Below are 27,836 nucleotides of genomic sequence, written 5' to 3'. Positions count from 1 at the left end.
TCAATCACAATCCTTGGCCATGACACATCGTTGTGTGTCAGGGAATTTCCCAGAGAACATTGTATCACATCACCAGTCATGCATCAAATCAATCAAAACACAGATTAGTCATTGTAATATGCTATTATGAGACCGTGATTGGCTGTCATTAATTTGTACATCACCTTAGATGGAGATGTCACAAAGGTATGAGTGCATGTTGGCTCTCTGTCCCTTGTTGCAGAGGCATTGGTTTATACCAGTATACCTGTGTATAAGTGCATGCAGGACTACCTGTTTGCTCGTGACTACGTGGCTCATAGTATACTGTGTTTGACCTGTTGGTCAACTGCTCGGTGGGCCACTGATTGACATATGAGATGGTGATTGGATTCTAAGCCCAGAGTCTGAAGTGTGACAGCTCACACCATCCCTGCTAATCACCTCATTTACTCAAGCTACAGGACTCCTCTGCCTGGGGCCACATAATACAACATTCTCTTACTGTTTTTCTGCCGTGCTCACAGTTCTTCCACGCATCCATCGTGGTAGTGACCTCTCCTGATGCTGTGCCCTTCTTTCAACTTTTGACTGCTTTTCTGTTTTTTAAATTCAGAGAATCCTGCCTTGCTCTGTGTATCATCTATCTGGATTAATTTGTGATATGGTGGTGGTGAATGACAGGTGATTGACAGCGCTAGCTCCTCACCAGCTGGGCCAGGCAGCTACATGTCACCCCAACTGTGCATGGAGTCATGCTGGTAACTAATTTCTTAACTGCTGTTTGACTCATGCTTCTATCACCTAGCACCTCAGGAACGCGGAAAAGTATTTGTCCGCCAGCACACAGAGCACAGGTTTTGTTAATAAAGACATACTCTTATTCAGTATTATTTATAAATCACAATTTTCCTTAGGTTTTACTATATTAATTTCCAATCCCACTGTCAGCACCATCTCGGGTTCTGTTGGTTCCGTGATAAGGTCACCACGGTAACAGTTGACGTTTCCGAGAGTTCAAGCTGCGGTTGATGAGCAGTTATTAGCCATGGCGCCTGAAGCCAGAATTAACCCATGGCCCTGTCTGAGCAGGTAGGGGAGTGTTAGGTGTTTAGACAAGATTAACACGTACTCATAGACACATACACAAACATTGCTGACTCCCACACATAGAGATATTGACATTCATGCAGCAGCATAAGCACATACTTATTGAGAAATGCACGCATGCATATATGTGACACGCAATGTGTGTGAGAATTTTCTCAATCACTCATATTAAGCCGACACAGGCTTCTTTCACTAGTTTCACAACGCAAAATGCTTTGAGGATGAAGCTCTGAAGAATGCAGATGGTACGCAATTACATTCTCCTTACCTTTGTCTGACCCTTTAAACTGGCAGGCTATGTGCCTGTGGGGTACTGGGGTGCCGGAGGCAGGTCATGAGGTCAAATACAGTATAAGACGGGGATTTGTGTCAAATTAGTCTTCTCTAATAGAGGCTATTTTGGAGGTGTCTGTTGCACTGCAGAGCTCTTTCGCTTAGTCTGGCTGTGTAGTTTGTACAAGCTTTAAGAAAAACATTTTAGTCTTGAGATTTATTTTAATGTTAATGTGTCATTTTACAGTCAGATTCAAACCAAAGATCTTGCTGTGCCTTATGTCACATTGATTAATGTAGGAGTTCACCAACATCCGAGTCAGAATTAAAAACGGGGAAAAGCTTCTATACATCCGACTGAATAAGGCTGCGTTGAAACCAACTACGGCCCTGCATGAAAAAATGCATTTGATAAGCCTTGAAACTCTTGGATCCTTTATTCTAACTCAACTTGAATTATATTTTGCCATCTCACCGGTACCTGAAAAAACACACTCCCACTAACGCAACGCCTGAACTATTTTAACACAGGCTGTTTTGGTCTGAACAAACAAACATGGATGCCTCATGTCAGCCAAAGTCCAGTGTTAAAGGCAATTAAACACCAATTTAAAGTGCTAGATTGACTATGAACTGTATTTGTAACCCTCACACAACCAACTCTGTGATCATACAGACATCTTGAGTTGTCCAGTGACCTTCCATCCCATGTGACATGAACTTGGCATTAGCCAGCTGTATAATTTTTCAAGCCGAGTGGAGGAGAGGCAAAGAGGGAGCAGAAAAAGGGGATGAAGTTCATGATGGTGCTGAGTAGAAGAAGACTTAACGAGAAGAGGAAGTCAAACTGAAAGAGTCCGAGGGAGGTGTGTAGAGTAGGTTAATGTTTCTTGGCATGTCCTCAAAACGTCTTTAAGACAACGCCTGTGTCTGCCCCCTGTTGAAGCCTGTGGGTGCCGAGGGAAGGGTGTTAATGGACCTATGTGAGGAACAGAGCGAAGGCTTGGAGAGGAGGGGGGAGGCAAAAGCGGAGAGGAGCAGTTAAGTGATTCTCAGGTCAGGTTTAATTAAAATGAGGGCTTTTCCTCAGAGGCACCAAACCGTCTTATTGAGGGAGAAATAAAAAGGGAGGGAAAGAAAGAATTCTGGAATGCAGAATGAGTTAGACAGAGACCCAGTCCTCGGGGGTCGTTTGTGTATTTGTTTATATGTTTGTTTGCATTCCATGCCTGGTCGTATATCTGCTTTCCCATGTCTTAAATAATGCTTGGTACTAAAGATCAGAGAACAGCCACTGTTGAAATGAACTCATATGGAGAAAGAACTGAACTGGGTCATTTAATATTTACTTCCATTAACGGATCACAATGACTATTCACAGACTGAGAGTAAAATAAATACAAAAAAAGCCTTACAGAATGTCCTGAATCTAATAGTAGCATGCAAAAAATCCTTGCATTTCCCGTACATCTGTCTGTGATTCCTACGTCTGCCTTAGGAATCACAATCAGATGGAAAAAGGACCTTTTGGAATAATATTCCAATTGAATAATTTATACTTCCTCCCTTGGTGCGCACCAGCCTCTGTCGCATTTTGGAATGAGGTGTGCTTATGGTTTGTGCGTGTATGAGAAAGAGAGAGGGAGAGAGCCCGGTGCAGGCCAGTAAGTGGCACGCGATCGGACCCCTCAGCCGAACAATATTCACACAACATACATCAGATTTGCATCTATTATTTAACAGCTTTTTATCTGCTCTGCACATGTGCATGTGTGTTTGAAAAGGCCCAGCTTGTAATGTCTCTGTGCTGAATCTTGGGTGGGTGGCGGGTGCAAACATTAATGTGTTTTTGGGTATGTTCATCGACTTCCTAAATACTGATATTTGTCACATCTATTGATTGAGAAACAACCCACATCGCTAATGCCAAATCAAGTTTTATGGTTTGAAGTGCAAATTTGCCTGGGCATAGGTGATCTAAAGTCTAGGCATGAGGAGGATGTGTTTGTCCTAACCAGGTCATGGTTCAGAAATCAATAAGGTCACTGGCTAAAACAGTCCCCAATGAGTGTGTTTTATTGTCAAACGCCTAGAGAGAAAAAGTAGTAGCAGTGGTGTTTGCTGTAGCAGAGTCAAAGCTCAATAAGAGAGTATCTGGGACTTTGCCAAATGTGCTGCCCTGTATACTATATCAACACAATGCCGAAACGTTTCTTGCAAACAGGCAGTATTAAAGGAAAACAAAACAGGGCATATGTGCTCTTCCTGCCAGACTGAGTAAGAGTGTGGTCTGCCTGAACTCGCCCTGGAAGTGAAGCTGTTTCATCAGTGAGCAGTGAACCCTTAACATAGTCCATGCACCACTCAGCCCCCATCAGACTAGACTGGCCACATTGGACTCAGACCTGATTAAAGTAGTCCTAGTTGTCTTCAGTTTCCATTAGAGAGATAAGGGGAAAGAGGCTGTAACTTACATGCCACCCTACATCCATGGGGTCTTGTGGTACTATAGGGTATGTGTAAGTGTGTTCAGAAAGGGCTCTCCATTAACATAATGGTAGTGACTGGGGAACCATAGGCCCCCTGGTGCTTATAAACTGGGTCTTCACTGTATCCTTGTCTTCTTTGTAATTTTATTGTTATCTCCTAGGCTTTAGAAAATAGTGTCTAATTTTGCCTTAGGTCCATGCACTTTCGGGAAAGTCTTAAAAACTGTTTGCTAGAGTCGTAAACGTGTTGACTGTAAATCCTGTTTATCCTCACAGTCAAGCATGATTCACTATTTTCTTTTGATCCTTGGTTGTATAAACCTAATACTTGCATTTTGTTGTCAATAGAAAATGAATAATGTGGTGCAGCAGCAAAAAATGTGTTGAATGTTTAATTTAGAAGACATTCAAATAATTAGTCACCAGTCATCTGCATTTGCAATTGTGTTTTTAAAAAGCTACATTACATTGTTATTGAGACTTGACTAAATAGTGGCGAAAGGTGGACGTTGTCCTGTTTTGGTCGAAGCCAGGTTTAATTCTGAACTAGCTAAAATTAAACTGACCCATCACTGGTGTTGATCCACACAGAAAGTTAAAATTGCCATCATGGGCACAAACAGCTCCATGGTCGGAGTGGTTCAAAGGTGGAATGTTGATCCGGAGCAGGAGCATCGAACTCAGGAAGGCTCTCTGCTTGGGTCCTAAAAATAACTTTCCCACACTCTCACCGCTTAGTGTACTGGGAGGGTGGGGGGTGGTCAGGAGGAGTGTGTGTATGTATTTTATCTGTGTGTCTGCTCAGTGTTTATGAATGTTGTACTGCTTGTAATGTGGATACGTTAGAGAGCACAGATACATTTGTGCATTTTTACCATTATTTCGTAAAGAGTGAAGTTGATGTACACACTGTTTTATATAGACATAACCAGATACTAGACTTTGTTTAAGGAGGGTAAAACTAAATTCTCATGTGCCTCTCAGTTTCAGAGATTAATTATTGACAAATCTTTGTGTTGTATAAAATAATTATTTGGTCAAAGGATCATTGTTAACTATAAATTTATGGATGATGCATTTAGCCTTGATAAAACAACCATTATATTGAAAGCAATCAGCTGACATCATAAAGATTTGTCCTCAACAACACCTGCAGTGATTGATAGAGTTGGAGGCAACAGGAAGTTGGCTCCTTATTGATCCAGCTGTATGAAAGTAGTCAGCCATGTCTGTGAAGGTTGACAATCAAATGTCAACATTTTTTAAAAGCTGTTTCTTTCCGGTATCACTACAACTTGAGACTAATGTCTTTGAAAAGCCTATCCACGTGCAAAGACATTCTTATTAGGAGGAGACCATAATTTCTATACCTCTAACAACTGAATATATCTGCTTACTTCATTCGTGTGTTTGCATCACAAAAAAAGTGGGCTTAGCGATGTCAGATCAGTTGGACACTTAGCCTTTTTATCAATGCTGTCTCTGTCAGCTAGCCCTCAATGAGTCCTTGCCTGACGAAAACAAATTGGGTTCCTTGATCCTCTTTTTCTCTCTTTATCTCCAAGCACGCCATAAAGGCATTTGTTTCAGCTAATCATGGGAGCTACTTAACCCCTGCTACTGTGAATATGGTTGTATTTAAAAAGGATTCACCCAACAGTCAACACAGAGTTGTTTAAAGTAGTGTTGGCCATTGAGAGAAGTTGGCCGGCTGCTGAATGTAGCAGCCCTCATGAATTTTATGAGGGCAAGTGTCCCTGTCCTTCAGAGTTCACAGGTGGCTATTGAAAGGCCCGGCCAGATGATGGAGGATAGTTAGGACACATATAGAGCCCTGAATAGACTTTAATTACACTCACTAGATGAGTCAGAGGGCCATTCGAAGGACAAGCTTGCACTTCAAAAGGCAAGTTAGAGGGCAAGGTGATGGCGCCTTATCAAAAAGTTTGCAACCCGTCCATGAATTAGGGTGCATGAGTGAGTCAGTGGTCTTTTCTTTATGCAGCTGAAATAGAACACATTTCTTTGTGCATTCATCAATGTGTGTGTGTGTGTGTGTGTGTGTGTGTGTGTGTGTGTGTGTGTGTGTGTGTGTGTGCGCTACCTAACACACATACGTGAAGGTGGGGGGAGGCAGTGGGTGGGAGAATACTCCAGTATGTGGCTTAACCAAACTTTCCTTTTGTCCCTAACAATGATGAGTGATGATGAGTGACAGGGGTGTTAGGAGTGGGATCTGGGGAACAGAATGCGCCTAAGCAGTGCTCACCCAAACTCACACAAAAGGCAGCAAAAGGTCAAATCTGAGGCAAGCTTCTTATCCACTGGCAAACAATATTGCACCATGTTATGCGTCACGTAATTAGCTAAAACATTTCATGTCTCTTTGCTGTGCTCAGGCTGACACGCCAGTGTTATTTTATTCTTTATGCATTTTCACTACCATCCTGTGAGTAATTTGCAGTACATTTTGAAGTATACAAATTTTGGCAGTTATTGATCATTGAAAGCACTTCTACTGGGAGTCTTATCCCATTGCACCCCTGAAATACCACTGCCTTTTCTCTGCCCTCATTTTAACCTTGAGATGCTCCCTCTCTCTGTATCACTTCCTTTTATTAATCCGACCAAAGCACTTATCAGTATATCTCTTCACTCTGAAGCACCTAAGAAAACATGCACAGTTGTTCTTTTGTTACGCAAAATCCATACATTCTGCTTACACAGCCCAACCACACACTCAGAAACCCCTCCCTTTACCCCCCCCACACACACACACACACACACACACACACACACACACATTATGCCCCGCCGCTAGCTAGGGATGAGGAGGACTTGCGTGCAAGTGTTTCCCAGGAGGCAGTTGTAGACTGAGGGTTCTGAGGCCCGGGGATGGCTCTAGATGGCGGTTAGCGAGGAACCAGTATTTTATATTTTATTTTTTTTGCCTGCTCTCCTCCTCCCCCTCCCCCTTTCTGAGCTCAGGCAGTGATCGTAATGGGGGGTGACAGCTCACCTCTCCCTAGCGTGCCTACGGTCCTCGGAGCGTTAGACCCCCCCCACATAACCCCACCGCCACCACCCCCCAAGTCCCGGAAGGCCACAAAGGTTACTCCATATGTTAGTCTGAGGATTCTTATGAATCTTTTTTTTTTTTCCTCAGACAACTATATTTTCTGTCAAGTCTAGAAAGATTGAGTATGGATCAAATGAAACCATATCTCTGCTCAATCCTCCCATCATAAATATATTTGGCCACTATGGAGTCTCCATTCTTTCATTCTTTTTTTTTTTTTTTTTTTGCTGGGTCATCCTCTGCCTCCTGTTCTTCTTTGTGAGATGCGACTCAGTGGTGTGAAAAGATCCAGGGCCTGGAGTTTCACATCTATTAAAGGCTTCATGTTTGGAGAGGGAAGTGATCTGATGGCCTGATGTTGTACGCTCACTTGCACAGACTGTTTGTATGGGGACGTCATGTACGCTTGCTTCGTCACCCACTGTGACTGTGTGTCTGTGCATGTGTGTGTGTATTTGTGTGCCTGCATTTAGCATGCATTTAATCCTGACACTGTATCCTCGCATGCCATTGCAATTGCAAACGTATAAGTGTCCTAAACATTGTTTAATGACTATTTGAGAAAAAGTAAGACAAAAGTAAGACAAACATACAGCCCAGCTTAATTGCTAAGTTCAAAAAGTTTGAAGAACGTCAGTATTGTTTGTTCACTCAAATGTATGATGGGAATATTTTCTCTGCTGCAAAGTTTTCACTTATGTAATGACTTAATTTACTCATATCAGAAATAACCTGCTTACCCCAACAAAAGGAAAAAGGAAGGATCTCACTGAACGTCCCTCTCCAGATACATCTCATAGGATATCAAAGTTAACAGCTTCCTTTGATGCACATCCTTAAAAACACTCAGCAGTCATCGTTTGAGCTTTCTGCATCAACAGAAGTCTTGCAAGGAGATGGGAGATGTAATGCACAAAATTATAATTAAATCAGTACAGGGAATTTCTTGCACCCTCCCCCAATAGATAACACATCTTGGTTTTTGTGTATCTTTAAATCTTTGCAAGAGTGTTAATGCTTGTGCAAGTGAAAATGTATAATGTGAGTACTGTGTGTATTGAGAGGAGGGTTTGCGTGCTTAGATGGGCGAGGAATAGCGCACAAAAGCATGTGTAGTGGTGAATATTAGAGTAGGCAGAGTGTTAGCAAGGTCAGTCTGTGTACAGACAGAAGTGCTTTCCCATCTCAAACTCACTTGCTTTCCCTCTCACTCTTTCTTTTGTCAAAGGCTCTCTCTCTCTACTCCTCTTTTTTTAATCATAGTGAGCTTTTTAAGAGTGTTGGTCTCTCTACATTCAGAGCCCTTATCCCAACTTAACAGCCTTCACATTCACCCTTTTCACCTCATTTGCTACCAGACACAGAGTCAGCTTGGCATCTTATAAGCTGGTGCCTGTTTTAAGATGTTGTAATCATGGTGAACATTCAAGCTAAACTCAATTGCTGAACCTCATTTGCCCCCCCCCCAATACAAAAGAAAGATCTAATTTGGATGGTCGGACAGAAGTGCAGGGACACAGCGGCGCTGCTGTGGGAATCAATCTGCAATGTTAGAATATGCGAGAAGTGCCAAAGGGGGTGTGTGCAGCTTCCCGGCATCCTCTCCAAACACCCTGCAGGCTAAAGTGGAATCCCAGCCACGCCCCACATATCACCTCATGTGATGTTTGGGGATGCATTCAGCACCTACTCTGGACACGCAACATTTTTCGTCTTTTTGTTGTTTTGTTTTGGGGTTTTTTTTTTTCAGTTTGAGCCACATGAGTCTTCTATCGTTTCTCAGTGCGGTGTAAAAGTGCATCACCACTCTGGCCTTAATGGCAGCCTACACATCAGAGAGGGAGGCACTGGCCTGGTGTAATATGACTTGTCTTAATTACAGGCAGTATCCAGTAATAGGCTGCTTCCATAGATATCAGCCATTAGAGCAGTGTCTCTGACGGGAGAGGCCTGATTGGCTACGAGGTAGGTGATAAAGAAGCCATGCCTCATTTACCTCCAATTTTTTGTTCACATATCCCTGTATTAAAGTCAAGCGTGAAGATGGCAAAAGACTGGGTTAAACTGATTTATGTGGTGGTAGCTAATCTGCTCCTCCTGATTGCATTGTCAGCAATCAGTGCTGCTCTACAAGTAAATGATTTCACTGGATGGAAGTTGTTTCAGCAAAGTTTCAATGCTGAAGTTCTCATTAATGCTGCCTTTTTCTGGGCTCATTAAAATTGATATGAGTAGGGCATTGTGACTTAGATTCTTTTTTATGTTGTGAGCTTATAAAAGGACCCTGCCCGGCCCTGAGGCTTGTATGTGTGGTTTCACTTCCAAAACCTCAAACCAGCAGCTCTTGTCTGCTAATTGAACGAAACCACAAGAAGTGTCCTCAAATAGACTTTACGAACTTGAACAAGAAGTTCTTTATTCAACAGACTTTAATGGTTTCCTCTCAACTATCCGTACTTGCCAGCCTTTCTATTCTCCCCACAAATAGACACGCGCCCTCTGACCGACTCCTTGTGTGCTTTCCTTGAAGGTGAGCTCGGATGCTATGATTTACATTGATGTAAATGATGACCAGAGGGATATTGATGGTACATTCACAATGCTTCCATCTCGCCCATTTACTTTGCCTGTAAGCACCAGATCAGCATGTGATCTGATAACATGATATGTTTGACTAATTCCACAGACGGCTTCACCATCCATTTCAAATGCCATAAAACAAAGTCAAACCATTAAAGATAATATACCCATTATTAGTATGGAAATTAGAAATGGAATAACATGGAGTACTGAAAGCTTGTCACTTGAGTGACAGTTAAAGACAGTCCTGGTTCAGTGCACTGTATTTAAGATATGTTTGATGTTTTTCAAACTCCATATTTGGCATATTATCCTCGGGTGGCAGCTCACACCTTGTTGGTATTTAAGACAGATTTCAACGGATATTACCGGATTGTGGTGGCGGTTGCATTTAAGGGTGCAGCTCCCTCATAACAGGGAGGTGTCGTCTGCTGACAGATCACTGTCTGGATGAGAGAGCACAGCAGCATCCCACCTCATTACCGTAGCAACACACTAACCGAGGGACCGACACACTGCTCTCTGTGATTAAGATGTAAATTTCCTCTAATTGGAATGTAAATTCATACATTTATATGAAGACGTCAGCTGTCAGATTGCAATATTGTGTCCTTTTTTCTCCCTCTCCCCTGTTCCCCAAGCAGTGACTAGGTGCCTGTAATCTGTATCATACTCCCGCAGCCCATCCTGGGATTTGCCGTTTGTTTAATGTCGGGCCCATTGTCCTGCATCCAGCCCGTCATTGTAATGCTTCCCATTCATGTTTCTATGTTTTGTTGCAGTCTGATTTGCTCTCGCTACCTGTGTTTGTTCCTCCATGCATGGCTGAGCCGTCAGGGCTTTGGGGACGGGGAGGGACTTTGAGATGGGGCTGGGGTCATTGGGTGGCCGTATTTTGTGTGTGCATCGATTACTTCTGCTGAATGTTCCTCAATGCAAATAAGTCTGCCACTTTGAGAGGAAGCACATGTATCTGAAGTAATTAATTTTACCCTTGAATGCCAGCTGTGGTGTTGGTGTGATGTGTTCCAAATTGAGCTTTCTCACCAAAAAGGTGTTAATTTAGGGATTTGGCAGATGAAGTAAGTGTGTTTGCCAATGTATATGGCCCATATAACTGGGATGGGTTGTTTTTGTCCTGCTAATTCTGAGATTGAGCCATCATGTGGGATTGTGAAATTACATTGTGATATGGCTTTTTGTTTCATACCAAGCAAAATGATCTGAATTGTCTAAGTTATGTCATAGTGTGCCTACCACAGCCGTGCTCTGTAAACTCAGTCATTTTTCTTGAGCGTATGGATGGGTGGTGACATGCGTTTAGTGTTTTAATGACGCCACAATTGTTATGAAGTTAATCTAACTCAGTATTGCAAGTACAAACCCTTTAATGTTACTTTTTATTTTTTCTATATTTTACACATAAAAACATTACTCTTATTCTAATCTTGTTTTTAATGAGAATATTAGTATTTGTATAGTAAGTATTTCTATGTACAGTGCTGTTTATGTGCATCGTGACTGTTTAAACACTTAACACCTAAAACAGGATACTAATCCTATTTTCACACAACAAGCTTTACTGATACCTGTCTCAACATGTCACGCTCCTGAACTGATCAGCATGTGCCGAAGAACAATAACAAAATGTCACACCTGACATGCTCATACAGAAGCAAATATATAGAAGCAAATGAGGAAGTAGAAGAGAGCAAAGACTTTTAATATGCCTTTATATGGAAAATTATGCCATTCGTGTCACAAAATAATGTATTTAAAAAGTTTCCTTGCACATATTGGATTGACCGTACATTGATGGATTATGTTGTATCATGTTGATTATTGTAAATTGTGAGAAGGTGTTACAGGCTTAATATTGCAGCAAAGAGATGCAGAGTTTGCACAACAGGCTGTTTGGCTGGGATCTCAATCTCAAATTGGCTTGGGCCCACTGTAGTAGTATTGTCATCTCATTAGAGGGTCACTTCAACCTTCAGGTACTACAAGAAAGCGCAGTATTCTGAAAATATTTCCATTGAATCTTACTATCAAGAAGTTATTTAAATTGATATGAAACAAGAAGAAAAATGTATACGTTTAAAAAAAATCTTCTAGGCGGAATTATATTATAGTTTTTAGGTCATGTTTTGGACTGGAAATAACCCCTAGGCCAGCAGTTTGAGATCCCTGCTGTACAGTGTTCAAAATATTAAGGATTCATAATATTAAACGGAAGCCTCATTTGCATTTATCCATATCTCAATGGTCTCAAAGCTACAAGAAATCTTTCAGTGAGTGGAAGTTTATATTGACAAACCACAGACACTGTGAGTTCATCATTAGTGAAATAATTTCCATTAGTTATGTGAAGGACAGAACCTACTAGCGTGCCAGATCCTGCCCACTGGACATGTTTTGATGAATACAAACAAAAGCAGGATGATTTCCTTTTTGTATGTTTGTGGATTATACAGATCATCAAGCACTTCTGGGTGTGTACACGAGGATCCTGCATATCTCCTGTACATTCCTCTCAGGCACAGGTAGTGTGTGAATTCTCACAGGTCACGCAAACCTTTCGACGAAGGAGGTTCCGATGCTGGAGTTGCCAGGGTGTTTGTGCCATTTTTCACACGCTTTATGAGGAAGCGTTAGTGCTGATATGTGGAAATGTGTGTTTGTATGCGTGTGTGCCTACAGACCTTAATCAAATAAAAACAAGACGCATAAACCTTAAAGACAATGTGATGTGTTCACAGTATATCACTGTGTGTGAAGGGTGCTGCGGGGTTTGACAACAGCATGTGTAGGTGTTGTAGGGTGCAGGAAATTAAAAACACTGTAGCTCCCACAAGGAACCTCTAGGCCACGTCAAGCAGCAAAGAGGAAGAGAAAAAGGGTGAAGGGACCCCTCTATTTTTAGGTTCAGCCGCTGGTTACTCTAGCTGAACCTGTATAAAAGACACGATAGTTAGTAAAAGGCCACAAGGTCTTCACAAGCTTTGCCTGTTGTGTTGAATGTGACAGAGCCTGGGATTCCCATGCATGATTCCAGCTGAGGGTTGAGCTGTACAACAGGAATCCTGACTATGCTGCCACAGCATGTCGATGCTACTCCACCCACTTGTGGCAGCAGACCTGTACGGCGTGCCCTCCCTCAATTAGCTCTCCATCAGGAAGGAATCCTAATAAACCTGCTCCTTTCACTTCCATTCCATCCATCACCTTCTGTTTATTGCACCGAATCAACAGCGTGGAAAACTGACACGTTCCCAGCCGTTGTTTCGGTTAACCAGGAATCTGCCTCTGGTCAGGTGAACCGGTCGACTCTGGTCATGTGGGTTATTTTCAAGGTTGGGATGTGCTCGTACATCCTGGTGACTGTAGAGCAGCCTGTCAGGGATTTCATCCAGATGCACCCTACTTTAACTGTTCTACCCATCACCTGACTGTTCAGGTGTCAGAGGAGGAAGTGAGTCATCTCTTTGCCTTTGAGTGCCAAGATAAAAAAAATGGTTCATGTACTGTACAAGTTGCTCTTTGATTGAGATTTAGAATGTTGTATATTAAGGATTTCTATTCATTTAAATCTTTTCAAGATATTATTAATGATGATAACATTTTATACTTTCTCTCTTGGTCCTCTTTTAGTAGTACCACACAGCTAACCAGGCTTAGCTCACCGTAGTCACAGCACAGACATACAAGACGGAGAGGTAGGAAGGAACTGGGTGAGAGAGACAGACAGAGGAAGAGAGAGACACCAATTTGTCCCCCAGGTATGACAGAGTCACTCATGCAGAAAGATCCCACATGGAGAGAGGTGGTAGAGTGGGAGAAGGTGGGTGGGGGGGCCTGAAGGAACTCTTGGCTCTCTCTCTCCTCGTTCGTACCCGCCTTCCCTGAAAACACATCTGTCTTCTTTCCTCTGCCACACACCTTTTTTGCATCCTTCGCTCACCTTCTCACTCGAGTAACAGAGGCTTTTCACTGTTAACAGCTTAAAATGTTTTCTCATAATGCTCACCAGTCAGAGAGCGTATTCCTTCAGAGCGTTTCTTGTCACATTCCGTGCCACCTGCCATATTTTCTAAAACTTCCTAGGGATTGAACTCTTTGGCTGCCAGTTTGTTCTCTTTTTAGCCAATGTTCTCTGGCCTTTGGACACGCTGCTGTTACCGTTACCCCAAGCGGTCCGTCTTACATGCAAATATGAGTCGGCTCTACAGCAATCACCATTTTAGTCTGCAGCAGAGCTATCTCATGGCTGCATGCATTAAAACAATTAAACTTTGCCCCTCCCCCGCCACAACAATCATTTGCGGATGTGTTGGGTGAAATTTAGCAAGAAATTATCATTTTCTGAATCACTTCACTCTGCTTGCTCTGTGTTTGTTTCATTCTTTCTCTTTCTCCGTCTCGTCTTTGAGCTCTTTAAAAGACTTGGAGCCCCCTGCATGTTCTTCTTTTTGCTTCTTTTCTCTGTACTTTTTTTTCATCATTATCCAACAGCACTTTTCTGTGCGTGCAAATGCTTTCTGAACGGCGTCCTTTCTTCCCTTTCAGGCTGGATGTCATTGTTGCTGCCTGTGGGCTGGGTGTATTTATTTAGGGGTAATTGGTGTGTGGATGAGTGAGGTAATGAGGTGCATCCACACTTGGCTGCTCCCCTCCCTGAGAGCCTGAGACAGACGTAGCCTAGCTGGGCTCCGGCTTGAGCTGTACCACACTGCTGTCTCCTCCACGCAGGCCAGAATGGCTCTTTCATACCCAGGTGGACAAACACAATCACTGGGGCTGATACCTCAATGAGGCGTCTGTAGTTTGAAGTGGTGTTTGTGTGTGTTGTGTGTGCGTGTGAGTGTTCTGTTCATTCTGTGTGAAAGTGAGTGTGTGTGAATGCGTGCATGAGTACATATCTTTGTGTGTGTTCATGTGCATGTATTTGTGGGTGGAGAAGGAAAAATTAGCGCTTGGTTGTTGGCCTGTCTCTGTCTTTGAGTCCTTGTTTGTCTTGCGGCTTGTGTTTGTATAAGTGATTTTCCCTGTGTGTTTGTAAGTGCATGTATATCAGGCTGAGTGGGTGTTCAATGGAGCTCAAGGAGGACCTCTGGCTCTCATAGCCCCCTGCCAACCTCAAACTGGCCCTGATGTCCTGCAGAGTTACCTAATGATTTCACTTACACCTCCCTTATCTGTCTGGCCCGTGTGGCAGCAACCGTCTGACGCTTCAGCCTTTACATGCCATTTGCTGCCTCATATCCTGTGAAATTCAATTGCACAGCTCCAACTGTAGCCAGAGTAGGGGGATCTCCCTCTCTCTCTCTTGTCTCTCGCTTTCCTCTCACACTCTCTCTCTCTCTCTCTATCTGCCACCACCCTTATTTGTAAATAAAAACATAAACAGCTCTAACATCACACTTTTTTTTTCCTCCATATTATCTCAGAGCAACGTTTCATTTTCGTGTTTTGGCACTCTAAAGTTGACACTTCATTTCACAGCAGTGTGTCGGTGACCGACTTTAAATGAGATGTAGAAGTTTTAAACTGGGAAGCTTGGATGTTTGAGGCTGCCCACAGGTGTTCGGCCGATAATATTATGCATAGATTGTTTTGTTGTTATCAGGGTAATTGGTGTAGACCTGCCAGCCTTTGATAGACACACAATTACTGTATGTGATGCATAAGTGGACTCATTTTAGGGCAGGATTTTGAGTTGCTAATGGTGCATTATTCAGCTTTTGGTCTGTCCCCAAAAGTGCCGGGCCAAATCAAACACGCCGCTGCAGGGTAATTGAGGCCCACTCCGCACCCCCTGCAGTGAGCAAGGCAGAACTGTAATCCCCTGACAACTCTGACTTGGCCCCAATCTGGCAGGCCGCCCATTTCCCAGCAAAACTCCTAACTCGACATCAGGGAGAATGAAGAAGCTGATCGTCACATTTGGAACGGTTTCCAATTTTGTTATTCTTTTCAACTCAACAGCTCTCTGTAGCCGTCTCTGTGCTTACTTTTCATTTTAAACTGTACTTCATAGAACATAATTGCACACTAATTACATGTCAAACTAATATTCTTACTCATTAGTCTTCTCGAGCCTTTGTGGTTTTACAATTAAAGGTTTTTGACAAATAAACCAAACCACCTTAACCACAAAAAAGCTTTCACTTTTTTTTAAAAACTGTTTTCCCTGACAAGTTTCCAGAAACTCTACCACAAAATGAATCATCAACAATTACAGAAGATTTGAGCAAAAGTTTAGAGTGAGTTCTGGACTGAAATTCAACCATTCATTTTTTTAGGATGCAGTTTTGTGAAATTAGGAATAGAATGTAATCTTTATTTTGATTGATAGTCATCTTACCAACCAACCTGATACTGCAGCGTGCTATCTGCAGATACACACTGTTCAATTCCAACCTTTTATAATTGTTTTAAGTCTAAAACAATTAGCTGCCCATGTTTACAAGACATCCATATCTGACGTTGTGATTGTGTTCTTTAGAGCCCCAGACCTTTTAGAGTTGTATTTGGTTGTAGAAATATAGCCAAAAGATATCTTGCTTGCTGTCCCACCAGAGCTGCTTGTTTTTGTATTATCACATAGGAACAAAGTACTTTCAAAGGCTGTGATTTGTCCCAAACCTGTTACATATGTGCAACTTCAGGGAAAATTAAATTAAAAAATCAGTTGTACCAAATTCGATTTGTGACAAAGTAATAGAAAAACATTTGATATTAAATGTCATCTTTTAATACAGTCCTAGTGCCTAAAGTCTGCATTTTTAATCCTGCTTGAGTCTTTAATGGGGTATTAGTATTAGTATTTTATATTTATTGTAGACTGAAATTTATTACCATGATCATTTGACAACATTTAGTTCATCATAGTGCTGCTGTATTTATTTATTTTAGTTTGAACAGTTTTCACATTTTAATATGCTTTGTTTCTGGTCATTGTTTTAAAACTGAGATATTCTCCTCAGTGCTGCCTCTTATAGGGGTCATTTGCAGAGAGGATATCACATGTATTTAGCACTGTCTCCCTGATTTTTTACTTTAGCATGCATTCTCCCCAGGCCCCGGCTCACTGTTTTAATAGCTTTAGTAATGCTTCACAATTAACACTCAACCAGCGCTCTAGGTTAGGTAATGGCTGGTGTGTTTCAGGCAAAATTAGAAAACACAAAACAAGCATTCCCCATCACCCACAGTGCTTCAAGGACCTAGAGGTTATGGGGGAAATGGAAGGTGGTGAATTTTTTGACAGGGCAGCCGAGGTGATGTCTCATTCCCTCTGACATCTTGAACACCCTAAAGGTGGCTTTGCCAACAGTCTACCCAGGAAGCACCTCACCTAGCTGTGGCTAAATTTATACAACCACCTGCCCACAGGGAGCGTACCGGAGAGGAAAGCAGAGGTGGAGGTGGGGGTGGAGGGCAAATAGGGGAAGAGAGAAGGGGGAGGTTAGGAGACTGAAATGTGTCTGTGTGTCAAAGGATGCGATGCATAATATGTTTAAATAGCTGCATTAATTGTAGGATCTATTTGAATCAAGGATATTCAACTCAGATTTTTATCAAAAAAGTTTCGCCGTTTTAACATTTCTGGTCAGTATTTTAGTCCCTCTCTGTTCCGCTTTTCCTTTCTGCATGTTGTCTCTACTGAAAGTTTTCATCAGAGACAGAGAATAGGTCAGGTTTGTGTTTTTCAGAGTGTCATTGAGAGTTCAGTAGATTAGTGGAGCGAAGCATTTCAGCTGTGTAACTGTAGCAGAGCTGACCCACTAGTAGAGAGACGATGAGTGGATGTGAATACCCGAATATTGCCTCATTCAAGACCTCTGCAAGAATAAGTTAAAAATATCTCATAAGAAAGGCCTCCTTATCTTTTATAACATTTTTTATGCTGATTTATTCTATGTTATGTTGTTGAGAAATGTTTTTTCTCCAAGACATTATCATTACTACTGCAGTAACCATGGAATCCATGTGAAAATAGTTGTTGCAAATGTGTTCTTCTGTAGCACCAGAAGCTCATATCTGTCTCATCCTGCTAAATGTCTAAACGTCTATTAGAAGTTCCCCTATTGTTTATTACCCAAGATATCATATTGGAACAGTTTAAGTTTAAGTCACAGATTGACTTGTTTCAGTAAATGTTTTGTATATTGCCACATAAATTGTCAATTATTGTTTATATTTCCACATTATTGGCATATTTTAATCTACAGGCTGAAATCTTGCCCTTTAAAACTGTTTATTTGTGCTTTCCATAAATTTACTCAAAGGCTGGATATATTGAAGTTCTCAAGACGGACAGTCAAATAGAATGGTAACAATTCTAGATGCTCTCCAGTGGCAGAGTTCAGGCTGTTTGCCTGTGGGCTGATGTGGAGTGAATGGCCTTAGAGGCTCTATGCTGGTCTATGTGTGGCCCGGCTGGTCCAAGTCAGCAGTAATGACTGGCTTTGGCCAGCATGCCTGTTAATGTGAATGGGGTTACTCTGGGCAACACCTTTTCAGCTGGGTCCTATGAAGTCCCCAGTATGGTGGTCTTTGTCCACACAAGGGCTGTCCTCTCAGCAAAAAGGGCTCCTTTTTTGTGAGGACTATCAACTGGTGATGGATTATACCCACCCCCCTTTATTCATCCGGGCAGACTAACAGACACGGATGCATAAAAACATACACACACTCTTACTCAGACATACAACGACAAAGACATCAAAAGTATTACAAATACATCAGCACATTATGTTACACAATTGCTTTTCGTAAATAGTTAAGATGCACACACCTTTCTTAGGTATACTCGGGTTAACATCAACTGCTTTTACGCCGTTCTTTCACTGTCCCCTTCACTTCACTTAGACATGAAGATGAAGTTCTTTCTTGATCAGTCTTCTCTTTCTGTCTTCTCTTTCTGTCTTGAGTTACAGAAAAAGTTTTTCTTCAGCTTTTCTCTGCCAATATTTGTGTTTCCTTTCCTATCCTCTCTCTTGCTGAGAGATGAAGTACAAATCTTCAGAGACCTTAGCTCTATGAATCCAGGTACATATCCAAGTCTTCTGTGTGATCCATATGATTGCTTGGATCGTTCCTGAAGATTGCAAGCTGCTGAACTTGAGTACATGATCCTCTACGGGTAGTTCTCAGTGACAAGAATTTATCTACTTTACTGAGAAGTAAATAGTGGATAATATACAGTATAAATGATAGATAATATATTGTCATCTTCTGTCCTAGTATTTCCAGTTCTGATGTGCCCTGTTCCATCCTGGTCTTTTCTCTAGCACAACAGACTTTTCCTCTGTGAGTGTGGTCGCCCCCACCCCTCCCAAGGGGTCAGCCACTTACCCAGGCTGACACAGTAACCTCCAGACGACCTTTCGCGTTGCCAAATTTTATGCCTGTAAACTGCCTGAACTCCATCACAGCGCAAACAAAGAGGGAGAAATAGGGGTTTCTGTTGGAGGTAAGGTTGGGTTCAGGAAATCCTAGTTGTACTAGCCAGTTTTGTGCGCCCATGTTGTAAATACCTCTGTGTGACACATGCATAGGCAAGTGGCAGTGTGTCTGTCTGTCTTTTGTACATGGGGCAATGCCTTGTAGAATGCAACACAACGAATGAATAATACATGACAAAATGTCCTTGGTAATGCTCTGGCTTTTATTTTTTGGTGACTGAAGCAGTGAAAGAGACAGTTAGGACAGGGATCTTAAAGAAATATTTGGACATTTTGGGAAATGCCAGGCAACCAGTGGAGACTCTAGGAAGTCACTGCTACTGGCCAAGAAATAGTCCTGCACAAAACCCCTTGAAAAACCACAACTTGTTGTCTTTAAACATCTGTTTTTGTATGCATTAATTAAATGAGATATAAATTGTTAATTAATGAGCTTTAGAGATTTGGATGCAGATTTTGCTACCTTTGGGCAGAGCCAAACTAGCTGTTCCCAGTCTTTATGCTAAGCTAAGCTAACTGGCTGTTTAATTCTGATTTATATTCAAGTCTATCTTCTCATCGTAACTCTCTGCAAGTAAGCGAATGAGTGTATTTGCCAATATGTCACACTGTTCCTTTATATCATTACTGTTATTACTGTACATTCAGTTGATTTATCATACTGTTCTGTACTGTGGTAGGATTGATAATTATCATGAAGAAATTGGCCACTTTGCCTACAGTGTGAACAAGTGAACAAGTTGAATAGTGGGTTAAGGTATAGCTTTATGCTGTTTTTTAAGAAAAAAGAATGTAATGGGAAAATGGAAATGTATGTATGCTGAAATTTTCTCTCAAGTGTGATTATTCTGTAGTATAGCATCCATACAACACTAGACCTGCTTTACCAAAAGTGTCAGTGATGTTTTAACCTGAGGGAGGTTTATATCAGAGTCACGGTTTGAGGGGTAAAATGTGTGTTTGAGGGGTGGAGGGCACAAGAGGTCCCCCAGATATGCTGTCATAACCCATGCAGCCGCGCTCTTTGCTATGGGCCTATCGGTAGTGAAGGCAGCACTTAGACATGTTTGTACTCTACGCCCTATATTCCTCTCTCTTTCTCCCCAGGCACCATGTCACTCCAGGGGCGGACCAGCACTCTTTGGCTGTGCCCAAGTCCGTAACACCAACTAACCCCCCCTTCCTACCCACCACCACAAGGGTCAATGTGCCCTCGCCCCCTCACCCTACAACGCCCAAGGTCCATACCAACACTGCCCTCCAAAGAGAAACAAAACCGAACTGAAAAGAGACAAAATGGCCTCACGCTGCTTCCCCTGTCAAAGCTCTTGACAGGCCTGAGCGGGGGCCCCCAGAGGAGGGTTCAGTTGAAGATGATGACGACGGAGATAACAAGTCAAGTTGTTGTGTTACAGCACAGTTACACTTTGGCCCTTGTTTGTCCATTTGGTTATTCAGAAGCATCGCAGAGCTAACTGATTCCCATGCATCTCATGTTTAGTAACATGACAGATACTATCAAATGCTGTTTTACATCAGTCTTTGGAGCGTGAAGGGTAAGTGAGGAGCTAGTTATTCAAGAGAACAGGAATAAACATTCCATTAGGTATTAAAAAACCTTGAAATATTGTCAGCTAATCAATTTCCTGTTTGGACATGCTCACTTCTAATGAAATTCAGTCAGTTATTCGTCCCTTCCCATTCTTCCAGTGTTTGGGAATATAATTACACTCAAAATGCTTACTCATCCTTCTGCCTGCCTGCTGCCTACTCTGTCAGATGCATTAGCCATGAAGCAGAAGAGATGAGGAACCTGTGTATGTATCTGTCTATCTGTCAGTCCACCTGAATGTCTGTATGCCTGCCTCTCAGATTATCCTGGATCAGGCAGCAGGTGACATGGCGAGCAGGTGACCGTCACCCAATTACCAAAAGGAAATTTGAGATGAGCTTCAGTGTAGTTTGCATTTGTTTCTTTCTTCTCCTGTCTCCTTTATACTCTTTTTAAGCCACTATTCAACTTGTTCACTTTTAGTTTTTTGAACAGCGTGTATGTCAACAGAAGAGTGTAGAGTTGGAAAATGTACCCATTCTTACATGTTATGTGAAATTTTAAAATGTTATACTTAATGGCTGAAATAGTTGGATATGTTTAAAGTTAAGTTCCTTAATTACCAACATTACAAGCTACTAATAGTGAGGGCTGCAGGGAGAAGTACCATAATACCCTGACAGAAAATACATTTATTGATTGATTAATTTGGAAAAAAAAAGAACTACATTAGTGAGGAACAATGAGGAAAGGTGAATGACAAAGCATTTCTCTAAAAATGACGAAGTCTGAAGGGATAAAACTTCTCTAATCAACAGGTTATTCTTAGGGCAAGGTCAGGGATCGTGTTGCACTCTTTGTTACAACAAAAGAAGAGGAAGGAAGAGCTTCTTCTTAGCTTTTGTTAGGTGCAGGTGGGCTAGAATTACCGACGTAATGGGATTTATGCTGGGTTGTTTCTGCATTTTTTCTGGCAAGGTAGCGGAGGTATTCTCTAAAATTTCCAGCGCAAATGTGATGATAGTTTGCTTCTCCAATAGAGAAGCACATCACCTCATTATGTGGGGTTTGCTGTGCTAATACTAGTTCCTATAGGTCCAGCAAATGATTTCCCACACAATGCAGTGTAACTTTAGAGGTGTGAGGGATTACGGCACTGGGAGGTGATTTAGCATGGTTTAGTGACTGGATAGACCAGCAAGTCTGGGAAATTTCTACCAATTTCATTCTACTACCATTTTGACCCTTGGCTGGTTGTAGAAATGGGACTGCAAATGGAGGACATTGACCTGGAGTCATGGACAGACGTCCACATTAGTTTACAGTGACTGCACTGAGCTCAGGGAAATGGAATTGGCAAAAGGTATCACCTCTAATGTGACCACTGTCCATGAATACTGGACTCGTGGTGGTATATCAAACTGTAATTTTAAGAAAAACTTGGTGTGTTGTTCTGCATCAGTACAATAACTGGAATTTTGTATTCACGCATGGCAGCATATTGCCAGATTGCTTAGTTGACATTTCTTCTGTGATTGTAATGACTTCAGCTTAGTGATACAATGTTCAGTTTCTCTCATTTGACTGACTTAATAGAGCTTATGATATGCTGACCAAATTACAACAATGATTGTGTTAAGTAGGTGTTTATGGTAAATATATCGTGTCACTTCCATGAGCATGTTCCAGCATCAGCTTATCTGATTGGAACAGCCAGACCAGTCGTCATGTGTTCCAACAAGGTGTTGGGTTTCCCATAGTTCTAAGCTGTACAGTGACACGGGCCATTTGAAAGTGTGGCTAAAACCCTATGGAAGAAATGACTCGTTAAATTAGAACCTAATACTCCAGTCATTAGCAAGCCGTTACCACCAGTGGAATGCCTTTGATGGTGCTGCTTTGTGTTAGTAGGTCCAGTTTAAGCTCCAGTTCGTGCATTTGGATCTTGGAATATTATGCTCTTACATAACATTGTAATACTCACAACCAAAACATAACAAAAAACCTTAAAAACTGGGATTTGGTGCCTTTTCTGAGCCGTAAAATGCTGATATGATATCCGCAAACAACCACTGGTGTATGTAGAGATTGTGAGCGACCAGTTGCGAGCAGCATAAAACAGCATATTCCTTAAGAGCCGGGTCTTTGGGGTGTTTAGTAAGCCGATGGGAATTGTCCATTGTGGGGTGATATTAGTAACCCTCTTAGGCAAAGCTAGTCTGTGGGCCGGCCCTGAGGGCTCATTTCAAGTGCTTAGCGCTCGTTTGGAGCTTTGTCACCCCTCACCCTGTTGCCAGCATGGCCCCAGCCCCTCTGGCTGTGGAGCGGAGCTGAACCACGGACCTTTACCCCTGCCCGCCACCAGGGAGGGAACACTGACAACACAACTCTAACACACAGTACTCGCACCAACATTGTGGCACAAATCCATTTTCACAACCCCCCCCCCGCACCAGTGCACCACAACCAATGGTCTATTTTCCCGCCGTCCACTCCCATCTAACACCCCCCCCCTTCATTTTTTTTTTCTCTTTCTCCACCCTCGTGAAGGTTGCCAGGCAGCAGAGAAAGACTTCACACACACATACACCCTACTATGCCTCTGAGGGTTTTCCGGATGTCCTTGTTTACATCATGGAGTGTGCAGGTCGTATGGAAGCAGACTCAGAGCCTCCCTGGTTATGTCTGTCTAAGTCCTACACTGACCTCCATTCATTTGGTGTCAATGCAAATGTTCATGGCAACCCCACAGTTGGCCTACCACTGCTAAAATAAGTGCCCTACAACTACATCATATTTGGGTCTCAGTTGTCCTCACCAAGTTAACTTGCATTGGCAGTGATAGGAAATTACTTCATCTGAAGTGGGAGTGAATATAAAGCATGTTTTTATGGCCCCGATAACCAATAACAGCTCTGATATTGGCTGTCGCTGATGTGCGGGATGGTTGTTGACTGTTACCAGGCTCTCTTTTCCCTCTGTGTGTGTCAAACCAATCGATTGGTTTTGTCTGCTCCTCCCTCCAACTTTGATGTTACCATTGATTGTTCTCATCTGCCCCTGAACTCAAAGGTTAGAGGAGCTGAGCTGCACTTCTGGATTGCTTTGACCTTCGCTCTGCACATGCTCAGTGGGTTCACAGAGCCAAGAGCCAAACAGACACGGCGTAGCCAGGCCCGCGGGTGCGTGACAGCCAGACAACGGTGTGATGTCTTTTTTTTTTTTTTTTTTTTTTTTACTCACCCACTGAGGATGATGTATATGTGATTGATTTTTCTCCTACCCTTCTCTCTACCCTGTTTCCGCTGCAGTGCGCTAAGCAGGACTGAGTCCAGGCTTGATCAATGCATTGTTTTTCTTTTTCAATCACACTCGAGTGAGCTGAAGACACGAAAGGTTACACAGGTGAGGTTTGGCAGGGGTGGAAACAGAGCGGAGCTTCTGGAGGCCCCCTCAAGGCCAATATATGAGTTTGCATGGATGTTTGTGTGTGCACGCGAGAGGGAGGGAGAGGGACTTAGTAAGAGTTGCATACAGAGAGAACTTTAACAGATTTATCAAGTATTTTTCTAACATGATAATTCTTCTTGTGGTGTCACAAGAGTTAGTTTATACTCGTTATGAATCTCTTGCCTTTCCTCCCAGTGGGAATCTTCCATCCATGCCTCAATAAGTCCTTGAAACCTTACCTTTACATTAAATTATAGGTCCTTCACAATGTCTCAGTGCTCACCTGCCCCAGATTATCTGCAGGACTGCCTGAAGACTACTCCTCTTGTTTCCTCTTCTTGCCTGACAAACGGTCCTCTGACGCACACACACACACACACACACACACACACACAAAGGCAATGTGTTCAACAGAAAAGAGACCACTTTAGACCTGTTAGCCACAGTAGCAGGACCACAAGGCTTCATATCAGACATGATCATCAGTGATGTAAAAACAATTTGCTGTTGGTGTTGTTTCGATGCTCTTAAAATAACAGTATTAAGCAGAGGGAGGAAGTAGTCTACCCTAGAGGGGTACAGAGTGTTGCGTAGTCCTGAATTATCTCTTAGTAATGACGCTGTTAAACCCTGTACCCAAACACCTAGTCATTAAGAAAAAGATAAGTATCTGTGGGAGTGGAAGGGCTCTCCTAAAGCTGCATGTCTGGAGGGGGTAAGGATGTGGCGACGAGGGAAGGTTTAGAGGGCTGAGGTGGGAGCGCAGGCTTTGACCAGTGGGTTTCAGATGTCATGGCAGATTCTTTCAGGGGCAAATTACAGGGTTTAGCTTCTCTTGTACCCAGGATGCCTGTATTCTGATTTAACTTCCTCGATAGACACTCGAGCAACGTGCTACTCAACACCATTGTCGAGTGCACTCTTGACTCTGGAGATACTTCACCTCCTCTCACGCTCGCAGCAACTCTTCAAGACTTTGTTCGTGGAGTGCCATTGGCAGCCTTTCTCAGTACTTGTTGAGAGAGCAGAGCAGACCAGTGTAGCCCCTCTTAAGCTTTATAGTAGTTAGCATGTTGGTGTTAGGGGGCTTTACATGAGTGGCCCTCATTAACCTCTTAGAGTCTTTGTGCTTTGAGTTGGCACAGGGCTGCCCGATAGATAAGCTTAACTATGAAACTGCTAAAAGACTTGATTCTAATGACTCTGGTATTAGCTGAACATAACCATCTGTGTTACAAACACAGTAAATCAACCCAAAGAGCAAACATCCAGATTTTTCTTGCACATTTGTGTCTGAACACACACTTTCTCTTACTCATAAATGCATGCTGTTGTGTCCCATACACAACTTCTTTAAACACCCCTACCTCACACACACATATTCCCTGTGAGCCGTAACAGACCTAAAGCTCTCTGAAGCATTTAGCTGCACGCTAGCAGGTTTACTCCACACTGCCAGTGCTGAGGGGAGTGCTGAAGCATCTAATGCAATTTCAACCCAACATGGCTCTCTGTGAATAAACATCAGTGAAGTGTACCATCTACTGTATGTTGATCCACTGTAGTGCTTTCTTTTTTCTCCATACAAGCTGATCTAATACTCTGTCCTCTCCCCCCCCCTCTGTGATTTCTGTAGAGACTGCATTTGCCTCCAGACTTGTCTGAGACGGTGAGTCGTGTGAGCAGGGGGGAGCTGGCAGGAGCAGCCACAGTGACTTCAGCCTGTGGCTCTGGCACTTCCGGCAACAAACACCTGGACTTCTAGAGCTCCCACTCAGTCGCCACAGGCAACCAACACCTGGAACGCTGCAGCGTTGTCCTCTTTACCGTGGTGACCAGGTTGTTCCCTCGCCCACGTAATGTCAAGCGCGATAACCCTGCCTGCCATCGCCACCTGCCAACTGCCCCAGCAAGGGGTGAAGATCTAAACATCCACTGTACCTCATCTCATCATAGACACATTTCATCCTATAAGTCTTTTATTTTTTTTTTATGTAAACCTACAGTACACTATACGTGCTTTTTTTTTTCTCAGAAAGATGATATGGCACATTCCAAGCTGTCATGAGACGTTAATTTCACTCATGTTACTGGCCAAGTTTATATACCCCCAGTTTGCTTTGTGTCACTTGCAAAAAAATGTGAGCCCTGTGGTATTTTGAAATGTTACATGAAAGTACTTGATTAGCCGGGTGACTCTTAAAATCCAAGATGGCGGTATTATTTAAGATTTGGTACATTTTGTTTGCTTTTCGTTTTTCTTTGTCTCTGGGGATAGTAAAGTATAACCACGAAATGTTTTTTTTAGTCTTTACAGACTCTCAGTCTTGGCAAACATTAAATAATTTAACTGCATCTCCCAAGCTCCGGGGCCTCCTTTACAAAACAAGTAACCACTCCTGCCTGCAGTAGCTCCACTATGTACAATAGTAGTTTATTTTCGTGGATAGTGCAATGGAATGTGCTTTTGTTTAGTTAAATAAAAATAAAAAAATACACAACATATGCTCTGTATTCATTCTACTTTATTGCGCCTCAACACCAACTCTGACAGGAAAGTTGACTACCTTTGAGAGGATTTGAAGCAAGTTATAAATGACCGATCTCTGGTCCGCCTCACCGGTTTCAGGTTCGAATGGGGATACCTCCATCTGACCCTGAGACTGCCGGTGAGTGACGTCTACCTCCAGTAAGCTGGAGAGCTGAGCAGGAATGTGGGCAGAGGGTAGGAGAGCTGGATTTGGGTGCAGGCTTCACACCTCATCAGGCATGTTTGCTGGATGAGCTGCTTTGCCATGACAAGCCCAAAAGAACAAATTAGGTCAAATGGTGACATGGAGAAACAGGGAAAAAAAACAACATGAAAAATTAAATGTTTCATTTTTGTTTTCCTAGGTCTGCTGCTGATGCCAGTTTGAATATTTTTGCCTGTGAAAACTGGCAGTATTGGTAACCATCTGCAACACGTGTTGGGAGAGGGTAGTGTTACCTGACAGTTTCATGCATGAATGGAGTGCTCTTATATCGGGTGTATGAGAGAGAGAGAGATGACATACACAGGTCACTTATACAGGTGAACGAAGGCTTGTGTTGTCAAGATAAAAGCTGTTTTCCGAGTTATTGTTGTTGAAGATGTGACATATTCAGGATACACTTTTAAGGTAGATTAAAATAGAATAAATAAATGTTGGCTTTTGTTTATGTTGCCATACTTCTGGTTTGTCTGTTTTCTACACTTGCCATATCTACATATCACCATGGCACTGATTCACTTTTGTTCAGTTGGTTCAGTAGTGGATTATTGTTCAAGTTTTAAAACCATCAACAAAGTTTTGCACACTATAAAGAATGAGGGTTCTCACTTTTTTACTTTTGTACAAGTAGGACTACATATAAAATGTAATGAATCGATGCTTGTCTCGGTACTCACATATCGACTGAGGGTCACCTTTATGCACGTTCAATTTAAATATATTATACATGTGGCTGTGCACACTTTTAAAGATTAAAATATGACTTCTTATAGTGTTTGAGCGTGGCTTGTCCAACAGATTGTCAGTGTTTTGCTGATAAAGTTGATTGTGCACAGTTAGTGCTGTGGGTAATGATTAACCACACATGCTTCTGTAATGAGTATGAATATGTAATTCAGGTCAATTAATTTAAGCTTCTGAATACAATAACACAATAACCGGGTCCTTCACAATTAGGTCAAGAATGTATTCTCTCAGTTTAATGGGATTTTTAAATAAATTTGAATTCACATATGGCTCTTCAGAGGGCCCTCTTGTCCCCCTCATCTCATCTCATCCATCGTCAGCAATCATTCTCATTGCTCAAATCTCAGTAAGGTT

At 42.4% G+C, this 27,836-nt stretch overlaps 1 protein-coding gene across 7 annotated transcripts in view; it reads left to right on the top strand.

Moving 5' to 3' along the window:
- Positions 1 to 26,487, top strand: part of elp4 (elongator acetyltransferase complex subunit 4) — a 52,743-nt gene extending 26,256 nt beyond the window's left edge. Inside the window, exons 10-12 of one of the 7 annotated variants that reach the window (XM_051380489.1) lie at positions 23,605 to 23,735; positions 23,844 to 23,937; positions 25,619 to 26,487. In XM_051380489.1, coding sequence (XP_051236449.1) covers positions 23,605 to 23,735; positions 23,844 to 23,937; positions 25,619 to 25,747 — 354 coding nt within the window. In that variant the 3' untranslated portion in view covers positions 25,748 to 26,487. Of the gene's footprint in view, positions 1 to 20,087; positions 23,008 to 23,604; positions 23,736 to 23,843; positions 25,594 to 25,618 lie in introns of those variants that run through there. The other 6 variants (XM_051380490.1, XM_051380487.1, XM_051380486.1 and 3 more) reach the window with 6 other exon arrangements.
- The last annotated feature ends 1,349 nt before the right edge of the window (positions 26,488 to 27,836 follow it).

The sequence above is a fragment of the Dicentrarchus labrax genome, unplaced genomic scaffold, assembly GCF_905237075.1.
Source record: "Dicentrarchus labrax unplaced genomic scaffold, dlabrax2021, whole genome shotgun sequence".
Classification (NCBI taxonomy): domain Eukaryota; kingdom Metazoa; phylum Chordata; class Actinopteri; family Moronidae; genus Dicentrarchus; species Dicentrarchus labrax.
The sequence above is the reverse complement of the archived record's forward strand: the minus strand, read 5'-3'. Positions and strand labels throughout refer to the sequence as shown.